This window comes from Globicephala melas, chromosome 2 (genome assembly GCF_963455315.2).
Source record: "Globicephala melas chromosome 2, mGloMel1.2, whole genome shotgun sequence".
NCBI classification, from domain to species: domain Eukaryota; kingdom Metazoa; phylum Chordata; class Mammalia; order Artiodactyla; family Delphinidae; genus Globicephala; species Globicephala melas.
Window position 1 is genome coordinate 127,551,928 of NC_083315.2, and position 23,444 is coordinate 127,575,371.

The 23,444-nt window shown below is 38.4% G+C and overlaps 1 protein-coding gene, 1 non-coding gene and 1 pseudogene across 4 annotated transcripts in view; all 3 read right to left on the reverse strand.

Moving 5' to 3' along the window:
* Window positions 1–382: 382 nt before the first annotated feature.
* LOC115852469 (U1 spliceosomal RNA) lies at window positions 383–543 on the reverse strand. The gene has a single exon (XR_004039151.2). It is a non-coding gene; the product is annotated as a U1 spliceosomal RNA (small nuclear RNA).
* Window positions 544–592: 49 nt separating this feature from the next.
* L2HGDH (L-2-hydroxyglutarate dehydrogenase) overlaps window positions 593–23,444 on the reverse strand; it is a 51,087-nt gene continuing 28,235 nt past the window's right edge. For 2 of the 3 annotated variants that reach the window (XM_030854911.3, XM_070044961.1), the window contains 6 exons: window positions 22,991–23,153; window positions 21,680–21,714; window positions 12,901–13,068; window positions 11,849–12,006; window positions 10,632–10,763; window positions 593–2,609 (listed from right to left, as the gene is read on the reverse strand). In XM_030854911.3, the coding sequence (XP_030710771.2) occupies window positions 2,414–2,609; window positions 10,632–10,763; window positions 11,849–12,006; window positions 12,901–13,068; window positions 21,680–21,714; window positions 22,991–23,153 (852 nt within the window). In that variant the 3' untranslated portion in view covers window positions 593–2,413. The remainder of the gene's footprint in view (window positions 2,610–10,631; window positions 10,764–11,848; window positions 12,007–12,900; window positions 13,069–21,679; window positions 21,715–22,990; window positions 23,154–23,444) is intronic. The other variant, XM_070044960.1, reaches the window with a different exon arrangement.
* Window positions 15,423–20,875, reverse strand: LOC115852271 (histone PARylation factor 1-like; annotated as a pseudogene).

A 23,444-nucleotide genomic window follows, 5' to 3' on the forward strand; every position in this document is an offset into this window, starting at 1 on the left:
TCTTCCGGGACCAGGGATCGAACCTGTGTCCCCTGCATTGGCAGGCAGATTCTTAACCACTGCGCCACCAGGGAAGTTCCTAGTGTTCCACTTTTTACCCAAAATATAAACTACTCTTCCTCATTTTTATATTATACACAAATACAAGCTTTTTTCTTTTGGTTGGCTGCTATTTAAAGCCTACTGATAGCGCAAAATTTATATGAATCAGAGTTTTTAAAAAATCCTTATTTCTCCATATCCCTGTGTCATATTAACCACCATCCAGTACCCACATTAAATGGATGACACACTAAAGGTTCTCTTCAGTATTAGATAAACACAACCACTGGACCCCTAGAAAACGGTCTTGAAGGATCTCTATTGTTAAAACAGAAAAAAACAGGGGAAAGCTCAAACACAGTTCCCATGCAGCCATCATGCAGCCAAGTTTCCCACATTTGGGGAAATTGCAGGGCTCAGCACATCCGGAGTGCAATGCATGAGCTGCACCCTGGGAAAACCACCTTCATGATCATGGTATATCCCCTCCCAGGTAAGTACTGAATCAGAGTTTTTATGAAACTAAAATTTATGTTCACAACACCAAAGCTCATTAAAATATTTTTAATATTAATATACAATTCTTCTCTCTTAGAAATACACAAAACTTTTAAATATTATAGCATTATTCCACAACAAAACTCTATTGACATAAATAAAAACGTTTTACAATAGAATAATCTACACATTCAAAACGCTTTCAATAATTTTTTCACTTGTATTTTTTGGGGTATAGTAAAGACCCAAATGGAATGGGGGTTGCTTTAATTAGGGTAGTTATTTTTATAACTTCAGTCTTTCACAGCTTAGTGTATATGCAATCTTACTGTTAATGAAATAGAGAATTGTAATATTTTCCATCTCTTAATAGTCTTGCAATGAAACAGAAAATACCCTGTGTATCACATTTCTTGGAAGAATCGGTTGTTATGAAGAACCATTAGGGCTTGTTTCCTCTGTGAATACTTTCCAACTGCTTTCAGTATTCTCATCCCAAGTGCTGAAGAACTGTCTAATCTATTCACCTGAGATGTGCTATTCTGTAACATGAGCTGATGATGTGTAGCCTTTCAAATTAATTGATGAGGTAGCTCAATGTAATCATTGGCTTAAAGTGAAAAGGAAGAAAACTGGTAAGTTTTGCTATCAACCAAAATGCTCATCTTTCTGACTCATCCTTCACACAGTTTTGGAGAGACGAGAGGAAAGAAAAAATGAAGACTGGAAGATTAATCCAGAGACAGCATATGTGAGGGAATGGATGAAAATTTCTCACCTAAATGGTGGTTCTGCAATAAGTTTCCCCACATTATACCATATTTTCATTTATATTTCTATTTTCCAACATTCTGTATTGCAAGAATCATTTCAACAGATACCACACACACACGTATATATATAGTACATAGTATACAGTATGGCACTGGGCAACAATTTAAAATACTCATGAAATACACATGATTGTAAGGCACTTTTGCGGTGTACAAAAGTGAATGCCTCAAAATTAGGTATTTCCCCCAAATGAAGAAATATCCTCATAAAGGTTTATAGGATTCTGGAAAAGTCAAGTAGGCATGAATCATTAGTGATCTTGGCCAACATCTGAGAACCTTGGTATGACTGAAGAACAGAGATATAAGAGATAAATACTATTTTAAATTACAAAGTTCTGTATGTCAGTGTCAGGATTCTAAGTTCTTTTAGTTTCTCAATCACAGAAGACTGAAGAGTAAGCAAAATACTCATTGTGGACTGCTGTTTAGATTTAGGGATGACACCAGACCAAGTGAATTATAAAGAAACTGGGAATAATAAATGCTTTGAGTTTCTTTTGCAAAGTTATTTCTTACAAATGTAGATAAGACAGAATCTTATTCAAACTACTTCAAAATGTGAAATTTCATATATTTGAATCAACAATTTTAAATTCCCACATACAAATACTGTTGCTCTAAATGATGTGAGCTTTTCTATGACTCTTCAAAATTAAAAGGTTTGCAACCTACAATATATTTTCTTGTCTAGAAAAGACAAAAAAGCTTAGATATTATAAAGTCAAAAAGTTAGGGGAATAATCACTTTTTCATGCTGTAGTTCCCAGAAATTCCAAAAAAGCCAAATCTCTAGATCATGGTTGGTGAGGACAGGTCATTAACAAAGTCAAGAATTCAGGACAGATACAACTGTACCTTTTTAAAGAGCATGGACTTTAGAAAATCATTATTTCCACATTACATAATTTAAAAAATTTAGTGGTTATCTAAAATGACATTTTAAACCATTTTTCTTAAATGAAACTTAAAGAATGTAGTTAGTACATTCTTGTTGCTGAATGTGGAGATTAAAATGCATACCTAGCTCCTTTCATTATTTACAATTTAAATCTCTGTTGTACTTCATCTGCAATCATTCCAGAAATTGCAAGGGAAGAAGTGGCAGCAGGGGAAGGTGCATTTCTCACATGAAGAATGCGATTTCCAATATCCCCAACTCCTCCATCAAATACAAAATCTTCTACGAGATTTCCATCTCTATCCAGGGCTTGGGCTCTTACTCCAGCTGGACCTCTGCAAAAGCAAGAGTGGTAGTCATCTGACTAGAAGCGACAGGACACTTTACATACGTGTCAGTGGTTTCAAAGTATTCTTAAAGCAATAAAGTCTTTATTCTTCTAAATGCACAATTATGTGAAAACCCAATAGGTTTGTGTTTAGCCAAAGGTTGCCAGTTGTAGCCTGTCAAGCATATATCCTTACCCTAAAATACACAAATGGGTTCTTTCCAAAAGTAGCAGATAAATCCATATTTAATTAGAATAGATGTATTTTTATTTAAATTTACAAAATGAATTTATTATACAATCAATCACTAGAATAGAAAGCAAGATAATACAAAGTAAAGAAAGCAAGAATTATGTGTGTCAGCTACATTCCTACATGCGCTACAGAATTCTAAGTATTTTTATGTTTTGGTTGTACACTATTAAAAGTTATGGAAAAAATATTTGCAAATGGCAGCAAATGCTGGCTTTGTAGTTTGTTTTGATTTTTAACTGTTTAGCATTTAATATCAGGATAACCTTCAATTAATTAAAGAGAAATGACACACTCTTAATTAAAGGAAATGCACAAAAATGAATTAACAGCATGTTAATACAGTAAGAGCCTTTAACGTTAAAAGTTCTGTTTTACAACATTTGAGTTTACAAATTAGATTTTTTTTTTTAGTTTTAAAAATAAAGTTTACAGATAAAATCTGGATAAAATAATTTTGGAGTCCAAAAGCGCCTCCACTGAAACTGCTTAAGAAAACCCAGTTTGCAAACAGTTGCCTTATACACACCAGCAAGACTCAAGAAATCAGGCAACAATATTAAACACTTTTTATTGATTCTGGGCAGATGCAGATAAGCACTTGAGGAAGATACAAAGAACAATACGAGAGCACTGCCCTCTAAGACCTCAGCCTGGCTGAGGAGAGATCATGATAATAATAGCTATTTTTTTACCAAGTGCTTACTCCATGCTAGGAATTCTCTCATTTAATCCTCACAACAACTCTAAGAGGCTGATATGTTTATAGTTTATATTTAACAGCAAAGAAAATAGAGAGATTAAGTAACTTGCCTGAAGTTACATAGCTATACAGTTCATCTGTAGAGAGATAAATAAGAATTACAACAACAGGGGTGAAAGATTCTGTAATAAAAGTAACCTGTAATATAGAAGGCTGCAGGGAATCTGGACAGGAGATTTTTGAGCTATAAGGATTTCCAAGGAAGAATCAGATACAAAGGGCTTCCCTGGTGGCGCAGTGGTTGAGAGTCCGCCTGCCGATGCAGGGAACACGGGTTCGTGCCCCGGTCCGGGAAGATCCCACATGCTGCGGAGCTGCTGGGCCCGTGAGCCATGGCCCCTGAGCCTGCGCGTCTGGAGCCTGTGCTCCGCAACAGGAGAGGCCACAACAGTGAGAGGCCCGCGTACCACAAAAAATACAGCACAAAGAGGCAGAATGGGACTGAAGCTGAAATTTCTTAGGGTAAGGATACATAACAGCCTATTAGCCAGTGTGTGGTCTATTTTGTACATTCTGTGTTTGTAGCTTCTCTCAACCAATCAAAACAGCATTTCTCCTCTCTTTTCTTGGATAATGCTCCTATTGCTGTTGTGAGCATCTCTATGAGTTTTCTTGTCCTTCTCCTTTTATCTCACAGAAAGCCAACATGCAGGGGACACACAGTGGCATGACTACCTACTGATGTTGAGTGTTCAAAATAAAAACTTTCCTCTCCATGAAGGTTTAGTTAGTATATTCTCCTTACTCTTTCTAAGCAAATAGAAGTTAGTACTGATTAACTACAGTTAAAAATGTGTCTATATTTATTTATTCCTCTTACAAACACCAACTATGTTCTCGACATCCCCTACAGTCCTGCCCAAGTATTCAAAACCTATAATCCAAACTGTAAAAAAAATATACAAGATTAACTTTTTCTAAGAAACTCACTTTAGTTCAAACTAAAGTAACTATTTAACATGGCATGTTTAAATTACCAAATTCTTCATGCTCCCTATTCAGCACTTAATGAAATTTCAGGGTTTTTCTTTGCATGATTACATATAGGCATTCCCCCTCAGAATATCTCAGCTTGAGATGAATATTATAATTTTGAAATTTCAGGTAAAATAAACCATAAACATCTTCAGGGCCAGAACTGAATCTTATAAAACAGTCCTATTTTGCCCCCTTGTCTAGACTTGTGTTCATAGGAAGTATTCAATAGGGATAGAAAATTTTAATTGTTTAACTCTCAATACTTTTAAATTCTATTTTAATAACTGAAAGAACAAATGATTCAGAAAATTTAATATTTGTGAATTTAGCTATATTTAACTGTTTAATGCTATTTGTAGCCACATATTTTGCCATATTTGTAGCTAAATTTAATAGAAATGCAAGGCCTAGACCCTTAAATATGTCTAGAAACAACAGGTAAATATGTAACTAACGGCACTCATTCTTCTGAGAAGTGTTGTATTTATTGCTTTATTATTCTGTGGCAGGCATAATACTGTGGGCTAGAAAACAGCTATGACAGGCTACAACTGACATCTTTGGACAGTTCCAAATAGGACAATTTAGTATTTTATAAAACTCACATGGGATCTACTGTTAATCTAAAAACAGAAGTTCACAGGAGCATATTTAAATTGGGAGTGGTGATATAGGGCAAGTCAACCATTCCATCTTAATTTCCAAATGTGAAGAAAGGGTATTTTTGTTATTAATATTCAACCAAACTGGATTGCAACAAGAGAACATGGTTTTTCCATGCCCAGTTTTTTAATTTTGTTGACAAACTGGTTTAGGGCTTAGATCATTTTGAGCCTTAGTAAATGTTCTGTGAGGGCTTGAAAAACATGAGTATTCTATAATGGGGGTGAGGGAGTTCTATGCATCCCTTAAATCAAGTGGTTTTGTTTGTTGGTCTTTTAAGTTTTTGGCCATGCTGCACGGCACGTGGGATGTTAGTTCCTTGGAAGCACAGAGTCTTAACCACTGGACTGCCAGGGAAGTCCCTAAATCAAGTGTTTTAATTGTGTTATTCAAATCTAATTTTTTTTTTTTTTTTTGGCCATGCCGAGTGCCTTGAGGGGATCTTAGCTTCCCGACCATGGATTGAACCTGGACCCCAGCAGTGAACCGAGTCCTAACCACTGGACAACCAGGGAATTCCCCTCAAACCTAATATTTTATCTGCTTGAGCTATCATCTATCAACAGACATGTCTTAAAATCACCCATCACAATTATAGATTTGATTTCTGCTTCCAGTTATGTCAGTTTTTGTTCTCTGTATTTCTTAGCTCTGTTATCATATGCAACAAATTTATAGTGACCCTCCTTATTTATAACAATAATTTTTTACCTTGAAGTGTCTTTTATCTAAAATGAACCTAGGACTCATCTTTCTTCGAATAAGCATTTGCCTAACACATAGGTGGATTTTTAAAATCCAACCTGATAATCTCTGTCTTAACACATTTGCATTTATTATAATTTCTGATATTTGATTTCAACTATATTATTTTATGCTATTTAACCCGATCTTTTTCTGAAGTTTTCCCACCTCCTTTCTTGACTTACTGAGTTTTCTACATTCTTTTTTCTTCCTCTACTATTTGGAAGTTATATAATCTATTTACATTCTTGTATTTAGTTTTTTAATTCAGATGGGACTCACTGTACATCTTGAATTTTATGTCTTTTTGTCCATTCCAGAAAATTCTCAACTACTTCTCTTCAAAGTATTGCCTCTTCTCAACTTCTCTGGAACTCCTATGAGATGCAGGCTGGAATCTTCTCATCTTCTCCATGTCTTAATTTGCACATGATGCATCTTTAGCTTACAACATTGTTCTCTAAATTCTTCAGATTTACCTTCCAATTTACTAATTTTCTCTTAAGGGAGGTCCAACCAGCTGTCTAACTTAATCATTTGAGTTTTAAAATTTAAGAACTATATTTTTCATTTCTAGAAATTCTGATTACTTGGTTTCTAAATTTGCCTAGGGTATTTTTTAAATTATTATTCTTTTTCAGTTTTTTTATTCCCTTTTTAAAAAAATTCATTGGAGCATACGTACTTTATGGTTTCTAATATTACTATTATCCAAAGTTGTTAGAGTCTAATTCTAGTACTTATTCTATCTGCTTACTCTCACTTATAGTGCTTTGGAACTTTTGCTGGTGAGTTCCTATTCAGCAGGGGGCGTTGGGTTGAAATTATGTCCCTCCACAGAGTTTTTATATTTGCTTCTGTCAGACACTCCAGGTGTATAACCATTCTAGGAACACCTTTTTTTTTTAATGGAAAATATTAAACATGTACAAGAGTAAAATGAACAGTATAAGGAACTCCCATGTATGTATTACCCAGTTTCAGTAATAATCAACACACAGCCAATCTTGTTTCATCTATATCCCCACTCTGTCTACCTCTCTCCACTGGATTATTTTAAAGCAAACCCCAGATGGCGTATCATTTCACTTCAATGTATATTTCTCTTAAAAGGATTCTTAATAATAATACAAAACTACTAACTGCTTAGTATCAACCATATTCAGTCTGTGGTCAAATTACCCTGATTTTCACTCACTCTAATCTGTTTAAAGTGAGAGAGTGAGAGGCAGAAGTGTTAGTCTGAAGCAGGATCCATTTCTCAGCTTAAAGTTCCTAGATCAAACTAGTAGTACAAATTGAAACTCCAAGTACTTGTGAGGGAAGGCCCAGGGTTCTAGATTTTTAGGAGATTTTTTTCTAGACTTCCTCTTCACTGAGGGTACAGCCCTTCCAGAGTCCCTGGTTTTACAAAGGGATCTCAGTTCCAACTTTTTACCTTTTACAGACCCAAGGCTTCCTTTCCAGCACTTGAGTAGCAATTAAAATATAAGTCCCTAATGTTTTATATCTTGATTTGTGTGGTGCATGCATGAGTTTATACAATTTCCAAACTTCATTGAGCACTCAAGATCTGCATATTTTATTGTCTGTAAATCACAGATTAAAACAAAACTCAGTTATATTTACATCAAAATCAGAAAATCCTCCCTACCTTTCCAAGTCAGCATCAGCCCTAATTCCTCCTAGTTCTTGGGTATTCAATTTCCTCTCTGTTTTCGTTTCTGGGATGCCCTTATTTTCTTGCACTCTCAGCTATAAGTATTTCAAGGGATTTTTATTATATTTTCTCCAGACTCTCCTATTAGTATTTTGCAGTGTGAGGGTTACCAAATTCTCTAGACTAGTAGCTCTCAAACAGGGGAGACTTTGCCCCCAGAGGATATTTGGCAACGTCTGGAGACATTTTTGGTTGTCATACTAGGGGAGTACTGCTGGCATCTAGTGGGTAGAGTCCAGGGATGCTGCTAAACATTCTACAGTGAACTGGACAGTCCCCCACAATAAAGAATTATTTGGCCCCAAACGTCAACAGTACCAAGAATGAGAAACCCTTTTTTGCAAAAGGGTCTATATCACCTTTATTGCAGGATTTTTGGCTTTTACCCTTGCATTTCACAGTAGTGTAGTCTTTAGCTATCACTTACAATGAAAACATCTTGTCTGAAAATTTACTACAGAATTCCCCCAAGAATATATTTTCAAAATGAAGTGTGGGAAAAAGAGGGGATCTTGGCAAATATGTCGTCATATTTTACATCCTTACAATGCTAACAGATACAAACTACTGTTAGATTACCATGTCAAAATTAATCACAGAACAAATTAAAGGACTTTAGAGCTAAAATTAGGAACCTTAGAGATCATCATTTAATAATGAGAAGTCTGTATACCTAATGCATACATTTGACAGGTTATAACTTTACATTCCAATCTAATGTTCATTGGTAAGTTATTGCCCAAGATACTCTGGCTGGGCAATGAGAAGTCCAACTGGATCCCTTTTGGTAGCTACTGCAACTAAAGGACACCATCTTGAGCTAAACATTCCACTAAAAGTGTTGCTTTGGTTCTTTTTTACTATCCAGAACTACCTAATATGCTTCTTCCCCAATATTAATGATAGGGCATTTATGGTGTTATACTGGTTGCAAACAGGACTTAGGCTTCAAAATGTGGGAAGTCTATTGACATTATTTTTTTGTATTATTATTATTATTTAAGATTCTAGGCATATAACAAGGTACAGAGAATAACATAATGAACATCAATATTTTTTTTACCAAACAGCTTAAGAAATAAGCATTATAGATATGATAGAAGTCCCCTGTCAAACTCTCTGCATCCCATTCTCTTGTCTCCCGGAGATAAACACTCTCCTCAGTTAGGTGTTTATCACTCTCGTGTTTGTTTTTATTTTCACATTACATGTGCAATCCATATACATACACAGTATAAACATATAAATGGTATCAAACATATCTTCTACACTTTTCTTTTTGTTACTGATAATTTCCTGCATTTAAGAGCTACAGGAATCAAATGGAATTGCTGAATATGTTCAGCTTCTCCATCTTCAGAAAGAAACTCATCTGTGACTGGGTTGAATTTGTCCCCAAATGCACCTGCCTACAGTGTTGTGTGCCCTTTTCTACTACCTGGTAATGAAACTGGTAACTGAAATTCACACCTTTCCACCCAGAGACAAGGGTATTCACCAAAACCCACAAGCCCCAAGGTTCAGTTCTACCATGTGAAATCCACTGGTCTAAAGAGTTTTCCTCAGGCTTCTACAAAAGAGTGGTAATCAAATCTGCATAGTGAATTCACTGCAACTATTTATACACAGAATTCACTATGCCCACCTATTGTGTTTTCCAAGGAATATTAACAGCAGTAAAAGACACTAGATTTGACCAATCTATTTTCAGATATAAAACATAACAAGTCTGCTAAAGCAGACCACTGAAAACATAAAAGCCTTCATTTATAGGTGAGTGAAAGAACATAAAGCCTAGATATTTTTATCCCTTCTATTTCAGAAGGTGAGTAGAGGGCTGAGAGAGATAAGAGTTAAAAACATTAGCTGGGTTTTAATAGTTCTTCTAAGGATTCAAAGAGGCTGGTCTGAGAATGATACATGAGAATCAGATTTAGACCAGGAGGCTCCCCTGAGGGAGACAGCTGACATGATTATTGCTCTCTTCCCAGATACAGAGTCGAGCTGTTGATATATTACACCAGGCAAGTTCAGCAGCTGTTACTGAGGAGACAGACACTTAGTGCTCTAGAGATTCATTGCGGGATGGATTCAGGGAGGAGAGGATCTCAAAGACCACTGCTGATTAGGCCTAACAAATGGCTGGTTCAGGGGAAAAGATGAGCACCCTAAAAATATCACCAAAAAGAAAATAGGCTTGTGTGGCATTTAGGACAAGGTATAGATCAAGTCCAGAAAGCCTTTTATCTTTAAGAAAAAAACATTTTTTTAAGTAATCCTTCCTTTGCCCCACACCCCCACAGCAAGGACTCAGACTGATTGCTACCATACTATTTCCCACTTCTGTTCTACAAATAGTCCTTGAGGGAAGTAGGATCCAAGAAAGAACAAAATAAGTACAGAGGAAGCAAGGTAAGATGCCAGGTATGAGTATGTTTCTAAAAGCTTTTAAGAATCAATCAAAGTATAATGTTTTAATATGCTTATTACCTAATTAGGTAACATGGTGATCAATGATCTTATACAGAATTAAAAGTCAGAAGGCTTTGGAATCACAAGAGTAAGTGGCCAGGGAGATTAAAAAAACTTCAGGTGAGATGTTTATCATGAATGAAAGCTAGACACAAAGGTGAAGGTGGCATCATAACACAACTGAAATGGAGATTTCAGCTTAATGCTGTAAGGTAGTCCAGATAATCATAAATGGACCTAGTTCAAGCACTAAGGGCCATGATGCAGCAATGCCCAAACTGCAAGGGGAATGAACAACTTGTTGAGAAAGAGAGAGCACCCAAAAATTCAGTGGACACACTGATTGAAAGTGTGCTTACAAGTCACCAAGTCAGACCCACCTCCCAAGTTCACCTAGGACATGACTGTATTTACAACCCTTACGGCTTTTCCTTACCTAAGTATGTCACTGATAGTAATTTCAGGGATAAACTTTTGAAGGTGCTTCACTGTTGCACTGAGAAAACAGGCTTTGTACATTTCATTAACTCCATAGGAAAAATTCTGGAACACCAGTTTAATCAAGCCACTGAAAGCAAAGAAAATAAAATCTTTATGAAAGAAAGGAATTCTTTATTATCACACAACACCTTTACAGCTATTAGATTTGGGGGTGGGGTGTGGCATCACAGAAATCTATGCAAAGTCAGAAAAACCACATATTAAAAGAAAATCAGCTTTTGGCCTACGTAAGAAGGAAACTTCATCAAAGGAATACCTTCCCAACTCTAAAAGTAAACACCATTCAAACTCAAATTCCCAGGGAATGCTGGATTCAAACTAGGATAAAGCCTGCCAACATCAAGGCTTTCTAATTCAATGTTATGTGCTTTCAAAAGGCATTAAAGATCTTTAAATCACGGCATTAAACATGTGGGACATTTACCCTACTTTTCTTTAGTCAGCCAGAGGTGAGACGCTCTAGTAGTGATTCTCACATGAGACTCTGGGGAGCCTATGTACATCTGTATTTTTACAAGCATACGTGCTAGGAAGCCCCATCCTAAACCTGTTTCAGAATCTGTGCAGGGTGAAACTCAAGTATAGCTTTAAAAGCTTTCTAGTGATTTTGATGATGTGAAACCCTCTAGAGAGCAACAGTGCTAAAAGGACAAAATACTTCACTGGGTTATTTCTTACAATAGTAAACACGCTGCATTCCAGGTCAACACAGCAGTACTGTTAGTCTTCCACAAAAAGAAACAAACTTGCTTATCAGCAGTTTCTCCAGAGGTTTTCAAAATCATGGTGACTCGCCTGAAATGATCTTATCAAAGCAAACCATCTACTGATTTTGAGAGAAACTTCTGTTTTTTTTTCAAGCTCAGCTAGAAGGTTAGCAAAACAAGATCTGGATTCTCAGATGTGCGATCGCTCGTGGCTCTTGGTCTTGTTCTTTTTAACCACAACCTCACCCTGGCTCATCAGAGTGTTCTTGAAGTAGTTAAAATGTTATGCTTATTCCACAAAGCTCTTAATTTAGATTAATTAAAAAACCAATATACCAATCACAAATATGAAAATTTATCCAATAAACAGAATATCGAGAAAGAAAAAATTCTCATATTAAAAATATAAGCACATAAAATCATTTTTTTAAGGAAATAAAGTTACCTCTTGATAATTATATCCATAATATCTCTGGCACTGAAGTCAAAGGGTCTGTAACCCTCTCGTTTAAAGGCAAGAACTGCATTCGGCCCTAGCCAAATACTGCCGTCCATCCTTGGTGTGAAGTGAACTCCTAGGAAAGGAAATCGGCTATCTGGGACCTATGGATTTAACAGAGCAAAGAACTATTAGCCCCATTTCATACTGCATTTTATTACACATGCAAACATTCAACTGGTAATATAAAACATTTTCTTCCCATGCATCTGATTTGCATTACTTTTGATCTGTACTCAGATAATACTTTTCTATTTACATGCTTCTGCCTAGAAATGCCACACAGGAAACCTGATGCTATGACAATAAGGTACATTGTCCCATCTATTCCTCTTTCTGGGTAAAGAAAAAAAACAACTGTCCTACTTTAGGTTATTCCCCACCTCCACCCTCCCCAAGTAGGGATATATGTGGGTGGCAAATAAAATCAGAGCTGCTGGAAAAAAACACACCTTCATAGCACAGGCTTTTGTAAAGTGGGAATGCAATACTTGGAACAGATGAAATGGAAGTTTTGGCAAGGTCAAAAACATTAAATAGCTGAATACTGGTTGTTCAACCTAGTAGTTCCAGACAGAAGAATGAGCTTTTCATTTAAACGGCTCTGTCTTCGCTACACCATGAAACTACACAGTGGCCAAATCCCCTTTTCTGCACTTATAGACAGTGAACTGAGAAAGAGGGTTGGCATCTGGGCATGCTATAATGAAAAGTTCTGTTATGAGTACTCCTTCCACCAGAGAAGTGGAAGAATTGGGTTCTTTCTTCACAGCCCTTCCCATGGTGCACTCAAGCTTTCCTGTACTTGTGGGCAAGTCATTATAATTGAATGACTATGATATCGGAATAAAGATTTGGGGATTCGACCACAAGAGAAACAGGTGGAATGATTGCACCAAAAGCCCTTCAAAATATCTTACTTCTCACCCCGGGAAAAGTTTTTGTTTCATTCCCCTTTTTGCCCACAACCATCTTGAGAAGGCAGAAGTACTACCTACTGGATAAATATTCCCTTTTACAAGATAGCGTTTTTCTGGCTTCAAGAGCAGGTAATCTCCCCGGAATGGTACAATTCGCGGATTGGGATTGCAGCCACTCAACTCGGAAATACGGTCTGAGTGAAGTCCTGCACATGTCACAACATACTGACATCGAACCTCCTCTCCCTAGTGCAAGAGAAAAGAACAGTGACTTGTGGGAAGTAGAAAGATTAGGTGGAGGAGGGGGAGAGGGAGAGGGCGGATAGATGATAGAAAAGACAATAAAGGGCACAGATATGGACTTCTTCCTTTTTATTCCTTTTAAAAGAGGAAATTAAAACAAGTATCAGCAAAATAAGTTCTTCAGCATTTAGGTGGCAGGTAGGAACTTAGGGCAGTGGCACACAAGAGGATGTACCTTAAATTTTGTATTTTAATCTAGAGATACAGTGGTTGACCTAGTGAGGATCCCCAACAAGCCACACACACATACACCCGTATTTTACTAACACCTAGCACGGAACTTAACTACTTGTTGCATGAAGTAGTAAACTTCGTTTAGGTGGCCCCAACCAATTTGGCTTCCTTTGTGTTTCAGATAGCTTCTCCTGTCTTAGGTAGGAGTAATTGATCTTGTTACTCAATAACCTTGCACAATTCCCACTGTAACCTACCCACCAACCAATTTCTGCTTCCTGATCAGTATCTACTTTGCAAACTGAAGCTACTTTCAAAAACTCATTCATTCAACCCACATTTACTGAGAACGCACACTACAGTCAAGGTTTGCTTTAATGACTAGGAGACTGCTAATCTTAGGCTGTGTTTTCTCATAAATTTTATTTTGTGATTATCATCTGCATATTTTTAGGTTTACTCTGCCAGGGTTAGCCAATTTGCAACTCTATTTCCTAAATGATTTCATTTAACTCTAATTCACCACCACTCTAATTTCTATCGCTTTATTTCTTACAGAGGAGACAACTAACACCTTCTTGCTTCAGGTAATTTCTTGTTCCTAGATCTCCTTCCCCGAGGACCTATTTCTGAAGCCTTGGAGTTCTCACCTGCCTCAACGTTCTTTCTTTCTTTGTAGCCCTTACTGATTCAGCCTTATTTTATCTCCGCGTGCTTCCTATTTTTGCTTAGCTACCAAGATAAGCATCTTTTCATGAGTTATACAAGTCACACTGATGACAAAAATCAGATGAAACTTGTTTATAGTGAATTCAAATTAGCTAGACTAAACCATGAAAGTTTTAAGACGCTTGAAGTCAAAGGACCATGTCAACAAAAACAGAAGTAGGTTGGTATCTTTCCTGTTCATCTAGAGTTATATACCAGAAGTACAAAAAAATTCTTTATGTGATATAAATCTTCTAGTTACTACTTTAAAGTTCAGCAACTCTTTGTTGAAGAGGAGCTTTATAAATGTAAAGATAAGAGAATTTATAGAATGGTACCAGAATGCAATAACCTAGAAGTTCTCTCTTAAAAGCTCAAGGAACGGGCTTCACTGGTGGCACAGTGGTTGGGAGTCTGCCTGCTAGTGCGGGGGACATGGGTTCGAGCCCTGGTCTGGGAGGATCCCACATGCCGCGGAGCGACTAGGCCCATGAGCCACAACTACTGAGCCTGCGCGTCTGGAGCCTGTGCTCCGCAACAAGAGAGGCCGCGATAGTGAGAGGCCCAAGCACCGCGATGAAGAGTGGCCCCCGCTTGCCACAACTAGAGAAAGCCCTTGCACAGAAATGAAGACTCCAACACAGCCAAAAAAAAAAAAAAAAAAAAAGCTCAAGGAAAAATTCTGAAGAAAAAATTTATTAAAAACTGTCATACATCTCTGAAATCAGTTTATGCTATACACGAAACAATTATTAAATTCAATAACACATTTATTTCACACCCAAAATTGAAATACTGAATTTACATTGAATTATTTGTTCAAACATAAATTTCTTTAAAAAAAATAAACTATGCATTACTGTTGCTATTTCATAAGTGAAAGAATTTTTCCCCATATGCAATCTATAAATCTTTAGTTTGCAAATCCTCTCCCCAAAAGTTTATTTTAAAAATTCATTTTCTTTTAACCTGTCATAAAAGCATAAATATTCAACTTGATAAGTTGACTCAAACTTTTATTTTTTCATTTTTTTAAAACAATTCCATGTATTTATTTTTTTAATTTATTTTTTATTTTTTTAAAGATTTAATTTTACCTGATTTTTGGCTGTGTTGGGTCTTCGTTGCTGCACGCGGGCTTTCTCTAGTTGCGACGAGCGAGTGCTACTCTTTGTTGCGGTGCATGGGCTTCTCACTGCGGTGGCTTCTCTTGTTGTGGAGCACAGGCTCTAGGTGCGCAGGCTTCAGTAGTTGTGGCTCATGGGCTCAGTAGTTGTGGTTCGTGGGCTCTAGAGTGCAGGCTTAGTAGCTGTGGCGCATGGGCTTAGTTGCTCCGCGGCGTGTGGGATCTTCCTGGACCAGAGATCGAACCCACGTCCCCTGCATTGGTAGGCGGATTCTTATCCACTGTGCCACCAGGGAAGTCCCTCAAAATTTCAAATTATATTTTATAATTTAAAAAATATATTAAAATTATATTTTAAATTATATTATTTAACTATACTAAAAGAAAATGTCAAAATAAAAGCAACAACTATAGCAAATTTGGGTGAAATACATATCCACTGGTATCCCATAGGCCCCTGCATATCCTGCATCACATGATGCCGTACTCTAGTGAAAATGTTCCTTAGATGAGGGCAGGGGCAGAAGCAGACTTTTAATCTTTTTTATTTTTTAGCTTTATAAAAGTTTTTAGTAAACGTTTCCATCAGTTTATTTTATGTACTCCTTAAAAAAAATCACAGGTTTAATATTAATGTTTTAAAGTATTATATACCAAAGAAAGCCAATTCTCATTCATGCTGCAAGTTGGTCTGTGTTTTCTTTACTCCTGTTTACCAGAAAATCTTCAATAATTTCTGCAAAGAGACTTCTCTTCAACAGAGTATAGGTAAGAGGTAAAAGTTGGCAGGTAACTTTATGACAATAGTCTGAACCATAACAAGGAAGTCCATTCCCACTTACGCCCCATCCCATAATCACATTCATCACTAGCAAACTGCACAAAAGTCATCGCTGAATGAGAGCAAAAGCTTTTAGTCTCTCATCACTTTGTGCTTCAAAAATTGTCTTGCAAATTCCCTTGAAGTTGGCATCCGTTTCAGGGAGCTCTCCGTACTCAGCATCATTTTCATCTACTGGGACAACTAAGCCTGCATCATGAAAAGTCTTTGTCTTGACTTTCTTATCTCTATGTTTCATCTTCATGGTTCTCTGTTCCAATGAGTAACCCAGTGCTCTGGCTGCTTCTGTGCAGTTTTCATCTATGTTTTTCAAGAGACTAGTTTTCTTTTTATGTTACTTAAGTTTTTCATCAAAACAAATTTGACTGCGGCAAACACATTATCTCCATTTTGATCAATTATACAATTTTTCTTTGCTCCATCTGTACCAACATATACAGGAGGTTCATCAGGAGACTCCCTGAAATACCCCACATGGAACTGAATTTTATTATCTCCAGTAATAACAGTCTGGAACTCAGGAGGGTCACAGTAAAATCTCCAGTGAAGGTTAATATTGGGCTTGCTGATTTTTTGTTCATTTTATACTTCGTAAAGACCCATTAATCAAAGGCCAAGGCTTGCAGAAAAGTGCATCCGCTGACTTCTCAGGATCTAGTTCTTCACAGAAATTCCAGAAGTGATAGAAATCTTCAGGCAGGGCTTCCCTGGTGGCGCCGTGGTTAAGAATCCACCTGCCAATGTAGGGTACACGGGTTCGATCCCTGGTCTGGGAAGATCCCACATGCCGCAGAGCAACTAAGCCCGTGTGCCACAACTACTGAGCCTGCACTCTAGAGTCCACGAGCCACAACTACTGAACCCACATGCCACAACTACTGAAGCCTGCGCACCTAGAGCCCGTGCTCCATGACAAAAGAAGCCACTGCAATGAGAAGCCCACGCACCACAATGAAGAGTAGCCCCCGCTCACCTCAACTACAGAAAGCCCGCACACAGCAACAAAGACCCAACACAGCCAAAAATAAATAAATAAAATAAATAAATTTATATATATAAAAAAGAAATCTTCAGGCAGAGAAAGCTTATGATGATTTTCTATTTTCTAAAGTCACTGGAGACATCAGCTTTACAGGATTTACTCCTCCTTCACTTCAAATGTTTTTTCACACTGTTGCTCCTCCACGCTGGGCCTGCACTTCCCACCGCTGCCAACCATTCTGCTTTTTAATCCTTTTTTGAATGGAGACCCTGGTTGCTCTGCCACTCGGGCCACATGATCCAGCAGCTCTGATGGTAACTGAAGTGTGTGGCTGATAGTGATGTTTTACGGAGACCATGGTAGGCCCCTAGAGGTGGAATCAGTACAGAATCGTAGGATTTTGGAGGAAAGTTATACCATCCTCTGCAGGTAATTAGCCTCCTTTTGAGAAAGTGCTTCTGCCTTTGGCTCAACACTCGACCACAGGTCACCAAGTTACCATGTGAACTACCCATTATGAACTAGGTATTGTCTGACTCACCAAGCTGCAAAATTGGGTGTGTACACAGCACTCTGTCATCAAGAGGAAGTGGAATATACAAGATAAGGGTTGTATAGGTCCTGTAGGCACACATAAATTGTGCAGGCAAGTGGCTCAAATTCCCATGACCTCTACTGCTAAATCATCTCCTCCATCTCAGCCTGCCCCCATGGCCCCATGGAAAGTTCTCTGTCACCAGCTGACCAAGGAAGAAAAAAATACAGGCCTGGTTTACAAATGGTTCTGCACAACATTCTGGCGCCACTTGAAAATGAACAGCTACAGCACCAGAGCCCCACTCGGGAGTGGCCCTGAAGGACGGCAGTGAAGGGAAATCTTCCCAGGGGGAAGAACACTGAACGTTATACTTGGTTATTTATCTTGCCTAGAAGGAGAGATGGCTAGAAGTATGGATTTACACTGCTTCATGTGCAATGACTAATGGTTTGCTGGATGGTCAGAAAAGGGAGCTCTGGAGAAAAGGTATGTGAATGGACCTCTCCAAACGGGCTCAGATAAAAAAGATATTTCAGTACTATATGAATGTTCACTAAAGAGTGATCATGGAAGAGGAAGATTTTAATAATCAGTAGACAAGATGACCTGCTCTGTGGACGTTAGCTAGCCTCGTTCCCCAGGTACCCGTCCTTACCCAATGGTTTCATAAACTAAATGGTTATGGCAGCAAGGAGGTAATGCAAGGGTTCAGCAACATGGACTTACTCACCAAAGTTGATCTGTTTACAACCACTGCTGAATGTTCAATCTGCCAACAGCGGAATCAACAGAGCCACTGATATGGTCCCTGGACCACTTCAATCAAAAACCAAAGGCAGCACTCAGTGCTCACTGGAATAGACACTTACTCTGGATATAAATTTGTCTTCCCTGCCCACAATGCTTCTATGGAAACCACCATCTGTGAATTTATAGGATGCCTTATTCACTGTTCTGGTATTTTACTTAGAAGAATTACTTCTGATCAGTGAGCTTATTTTACAGGAAATGAAGTATAACAATAGGCTCATGCTTGTGTAATGCACTGATTTTATCATTTTCCCCACAATCCTGAAGCTGCTGGGTGACAAAAAGTAGAATGGGCTTTTGAAGATTCAATAACAGCACTAGTTGGCTGGCAACACCTACAGGCCTGGGGCAAGGTCTTCCAGGATTCTCTACATGCTCTAAACCAGTGACTAATATATGGTGTTGTTTCTCCCATAGCCAGGATTCACAGGTCTGGAAATCAAGAGGTAGAAAATGGGAGTAGCTCCTTACTATTACAGTAAAATTTTTTGCTTCCTATCCCTACAACTTTTGGCTCTGATGGTCTAGAGGTCTTAGTTCCCAAGGGAAAAAGGCTTCCATTAGAGAATAAGCAATGGTTGCATTAAGTTAGAAATTGATACTGCCACACTTGGCCACTTTGGGTTCCCCCTGCCAGTGATCAATAGGCAGAGGGGATTACTGTACTGAGTGGGGTAATTGCTTCTGACTCTCAAGGAGAAACTGAGTTGCTACCACAGAGAGGGCTCAGGGATGATAAAGAGGAGTACATCTGGAATGTAGCTCTCCTGGGACATGCCTTAATTTTCCCATGTATTATTATAAAACTTAATGGAAAGTACCACAACCCAAAACAGGCAGGGCTTCTAATGGCACAGACACTTCAGGAATGAAAGTTTGATTTACCCCACCAAACTAGGAACCATGACCAGCTGAGATGCTTGCCAAGGGCAAAGGGACTATGGAATGAGTAGTGGAAGAAGGAAATTATAAATATCAGCTATGACCACATGTCTGGTGACAGAAATGAGGAGTGTAGTAGCTATGTGTAATTCTTCCTTATTTTGAAATAAATATATTTGTCTATAAATTACCCAATTATTTCTTTATCCTCATTATTATGGACTGAATTGTGTCTCCCCTAAATCCATACGTTGAAGTCCTAACGCCCAACGAGACTGTATTTGGAGACAGGACCTTTAGGGAGGTAATTAAGGTTAAATAAGGTCACAAAAGTGGAGCCCTAATCTAATAGGAATGGTGTTCTTATAAGACAAAGAGATACCAGAGGTTGCTCCCTCCTACTCTTTCCCTGCACATGTGCACGCACAGAGAAAAGGCCACGTAAGGACATAGTGTGAAGACAGTCATCCACAAGCTGAGAAGAGAGATCTCACCAGAAGCCAACCCTGATGGCACCTTGACCCTAGATTTCTAGCCTCCAGAGCTGCGAAAAAATAAATTTCTGTTGTTAAAGCCACCCCGTCTGTGGTGTTCTGTTAAGGCAGCCCTAGACGACTAACACACCCATCTCTGTCACTCCCCCACTGTCTAACACCTCAACTTCAGTACTATCGACATTTGGGGCCAGATACCTCTTTGTTCTGGGGGCCTGTCTCTCACGTTGTAGGATGTTTAGCAGAATCCCTGGCCTCTACCCACTAAATGCCAGTAGCATTGCCCCCCTTCTACTAGATGTGACAATAAAAATGTCTCCAGACATTGCCAAATGTCTCCTAGGAGGAGAAACTGCCTCCCGTTGAGAACTACTGATTTAATATAAGATGCTTAAATTGTGGTTAACCTTTTATCTCAGTATTTAAGTTGCAGGATCTCAAAGGGGGAGAGTGACTCAGCTAGAAAAGAAATGAACATTCATGATCAATAAAGTAGACTTCGTATCTTTTTTGGAGAGTAAGCATGTCTTCAGGTGTATGGAAGATAGTTGCACCTTGTGGATGGAAGCATAATCTTTCTACTCTCTTCATTTGGAAGTTAAATATGGTTATAAGGGGTGTGAATGGATGCCAAGTTGAAAAGGGATGGACTGCAGGGGGTTATACTGTGTCGATCTGGTTAAGCTGGGAACAACAATTCTTCCCTATACGGTTCCAGCTTAAAGCTGACCAAACAGGAATTGCATATGGTTTGGCAGGCAGAAGTACAGCAGCAGCCACTATTCTCTGAAGGTCATTCTAGTCCAATGAAGTGACAAACACCCATTGCAAAGTAAATTACAGCTCCACATTCAGCTTCCCAACTACTGCTCCTACTGATCAGGCACTGCTCCAGCCCACTGCTTGGGTATAGACAGAGGCAAGAGCCCCCCATATCTCCTCGTGAGCTTCCTGCTTGCATTCCCACTTCAGCAGCTAGACACATGTGGCTTCTCAGACTGGCTGGAGATGCCTCTGATCTACCAACTCCCCTTCTGAATCTGCACTTCCCCAGATCCTTTAAAAATTGTGTAAGGGGACTTCCCTGGTGGTCCAGTGGGTAAGACTCCACACTCCCAATTCAGGGGGCCCAGGTTCGATCCCTGGTCAGGGAAATAGATCCCGCATGCATGCCACAACTAAGAGTCCGCATGCCACAGTGAAGATCCCGCATGCCGCAACTAAGACCCGGCACAGCCAAAATAAATAAATAAATATTTTTTAAAAATGTGTAAGGCCTGGGCTTCCCTGGTGGCGCAGTGGTTGAGAGTTTGCCTGCCGATGCAGGGGACACGGGTTCGTGCCCCGGTCCGGGAAGATCCCACATGCCGCGGAGCAGCTGGGCCCGTGAGCCATGGTCGCTGAACCTGCGCGTCCACAGCCTGTGCTCCGCAACGGGAGAGGCCACAACAGTGAGAGGCCCGCGTACCGCCAAAAAAAAAAAAAAAAAAAAGTGTAAGGCCTAATTCCTATAATATACTCATTGATGACTCTACTCTCCTGACTGAACTCTGATCGTTCAATGAACATACAGCTAACGAAATGCTTCTATGCCATTCAATAATTCTTGTTTTAGACTATGAGAAGATGAAGAAAAGTAGTCCATCTCTCTCTGCACAACCTGCTCCCTGCCCCCAAAGTCTTCTCATTAGCAGACAGTTAATAAGTTAATGTAGATAAGTAGGCAGAGCAATAAAACTATCAGTTTTTATTACTCTAAGTGCTTATAATCCTATCCTTTGCTGGCACAAACACTTCATGAAGACATTTCCAAGTTGAAACCCTTCTTAGAATGAAAGCTGTTACACTGCTCTCACAGGATTTCTCTCAGAATAACTTTTACATTAGACAAATTTCATTCAATGACATAAGATACAGCACTGTGGTTAATTCAACTTTTTAAGAAAGGAGATGACCGTAGATAAAGTAGATGAAAGTAGTTTTGCTTAAGAATCTTTACCTTTGTATTCCTTATAACAACTGGGTATTTCATCCCTGAAAAAAAATTAGTGAAAGATTTATTTTTAGCAAAAGAAAGCCTACATTAAATAAACATTATTCTAGTAATCATTTAAAGGATTGTCTCTGTCATAACCATTATTGCCTCCTACTTTTCATTCTAAAGTTTTTTACCAAGTAACAAGATTAAACTAGTTCATATTTGACAATATACAAAACTCTGGCATGTTTTTAGCATATTTTATTTTAATTCATTTAATCTATACTTATAAACCATTCCCCACCCCAGCTCCAAAATAGACAGTCCCAGCTTTTCTGTGAACTGCAATCCTAGAAAACAGGCTATAAAATGGATCAGCATAAATCAGTATGCATTTTCTCACAGAACTAATGCTATGACACTTGTTGTTCAAGTCTTGGTTATCTGAATCCTTGCGGATTCTAAGTTGTATAGAGAAGCAAGAGTTATCACAACACAGAACTTCCAATGATAAACTATTTATAAAATTAGTTTGCAATCAGATACATGTGATCTCAAAGACCTATAAAGCATATGTACAGCAGGTAAAAAAAAATATGATCTACTTACTTATATCATAGATTTGATTGATTATGCTACCTGTCTAACAATCTCAATTATTTAACAATTTTGCTCATCATCTTAGAATTTAAAAGGACACTGGGAGAATGACTCAGATAGCCCAGATCTCCTTAAAAACCTGTCAAGAAAGAATGAACTGAACACTACTTTTTTTCTCCTTCAAATTTCCCAACAATGAATTTAAGGCTTAAAAACTAATTCATTTGGTTTTTAAAAAAAAATTGTCCCCAAAGAAAAACAAAACAAACTCTAAGTACAGGCTACAATGAAGGAACTGGGGGGGGGGTGCGGGGTGGAGGGGGAATTCAGAATGGCTGAGTCATGTCCTATCCCCAGACAGTCTGATTCAGTAAGACTGGGTGATGCTAAAATCTGCATTTTTAACAAGCACTCCCAGGGGATTCTGACTAACCTGGATAGGGAAGTGTTTGCAGGCTAACTTTCCATAAACAGCCTTGGCAGTTCGGGATTTAGCACTAGTCAGAAGTGTCCCATCAATGCCTAGTTCTATCAGCACAAGACTCACTAGAAGTCCCAGTTCTCCCATATCCGGTCTCACCCTCACCCCTTCTGTACCTGCCTCCAGCTCTGGGCCCTTACTGTAGCCTAGCTTCTGGTGGCCCTCTTGCCAGCGCTACCCTAGCCAAAAACAGTCCCAAGTTTGTTCAGAAGTCAATTCAGTATTCAAAAGAAAAGACAAGGATTGCTTACCATCTTTACTTCTTGAAGGACTTTCTTTAGCCATTTCAATATCTTCTACTTCAAAATTGGTCAAAACAGAGCCACCTGCTTCTTGGAAATCCTGGGCAAATGACAAAGCCACCTGCTGATAGTCCACAATGCCAGTATGAGGACAATCAATAGCCATTAGACCCTGGCACAGAATTGTGAAAAAATCAAGACAATACAATTAAAAACCACTGAGCATAGGTTGTGTGATAAATTTGATTTTTGGCTGAATTTTTTTATTGTTTATATTGATGGATAACACACAATTAGCCTTTCCTGGCAAACATCTGATAGTCTTAAAGAAAAATAAAAGTGCTCAATTCAATGCCTAAATTTGAAATTGAATACATATATAATTTGTCTAACAGATAAAAGAAATAATACTAGCTAAATAAGAAAACCTCTATAATCAGGAAATAATTCTCCTCCTTAGGGG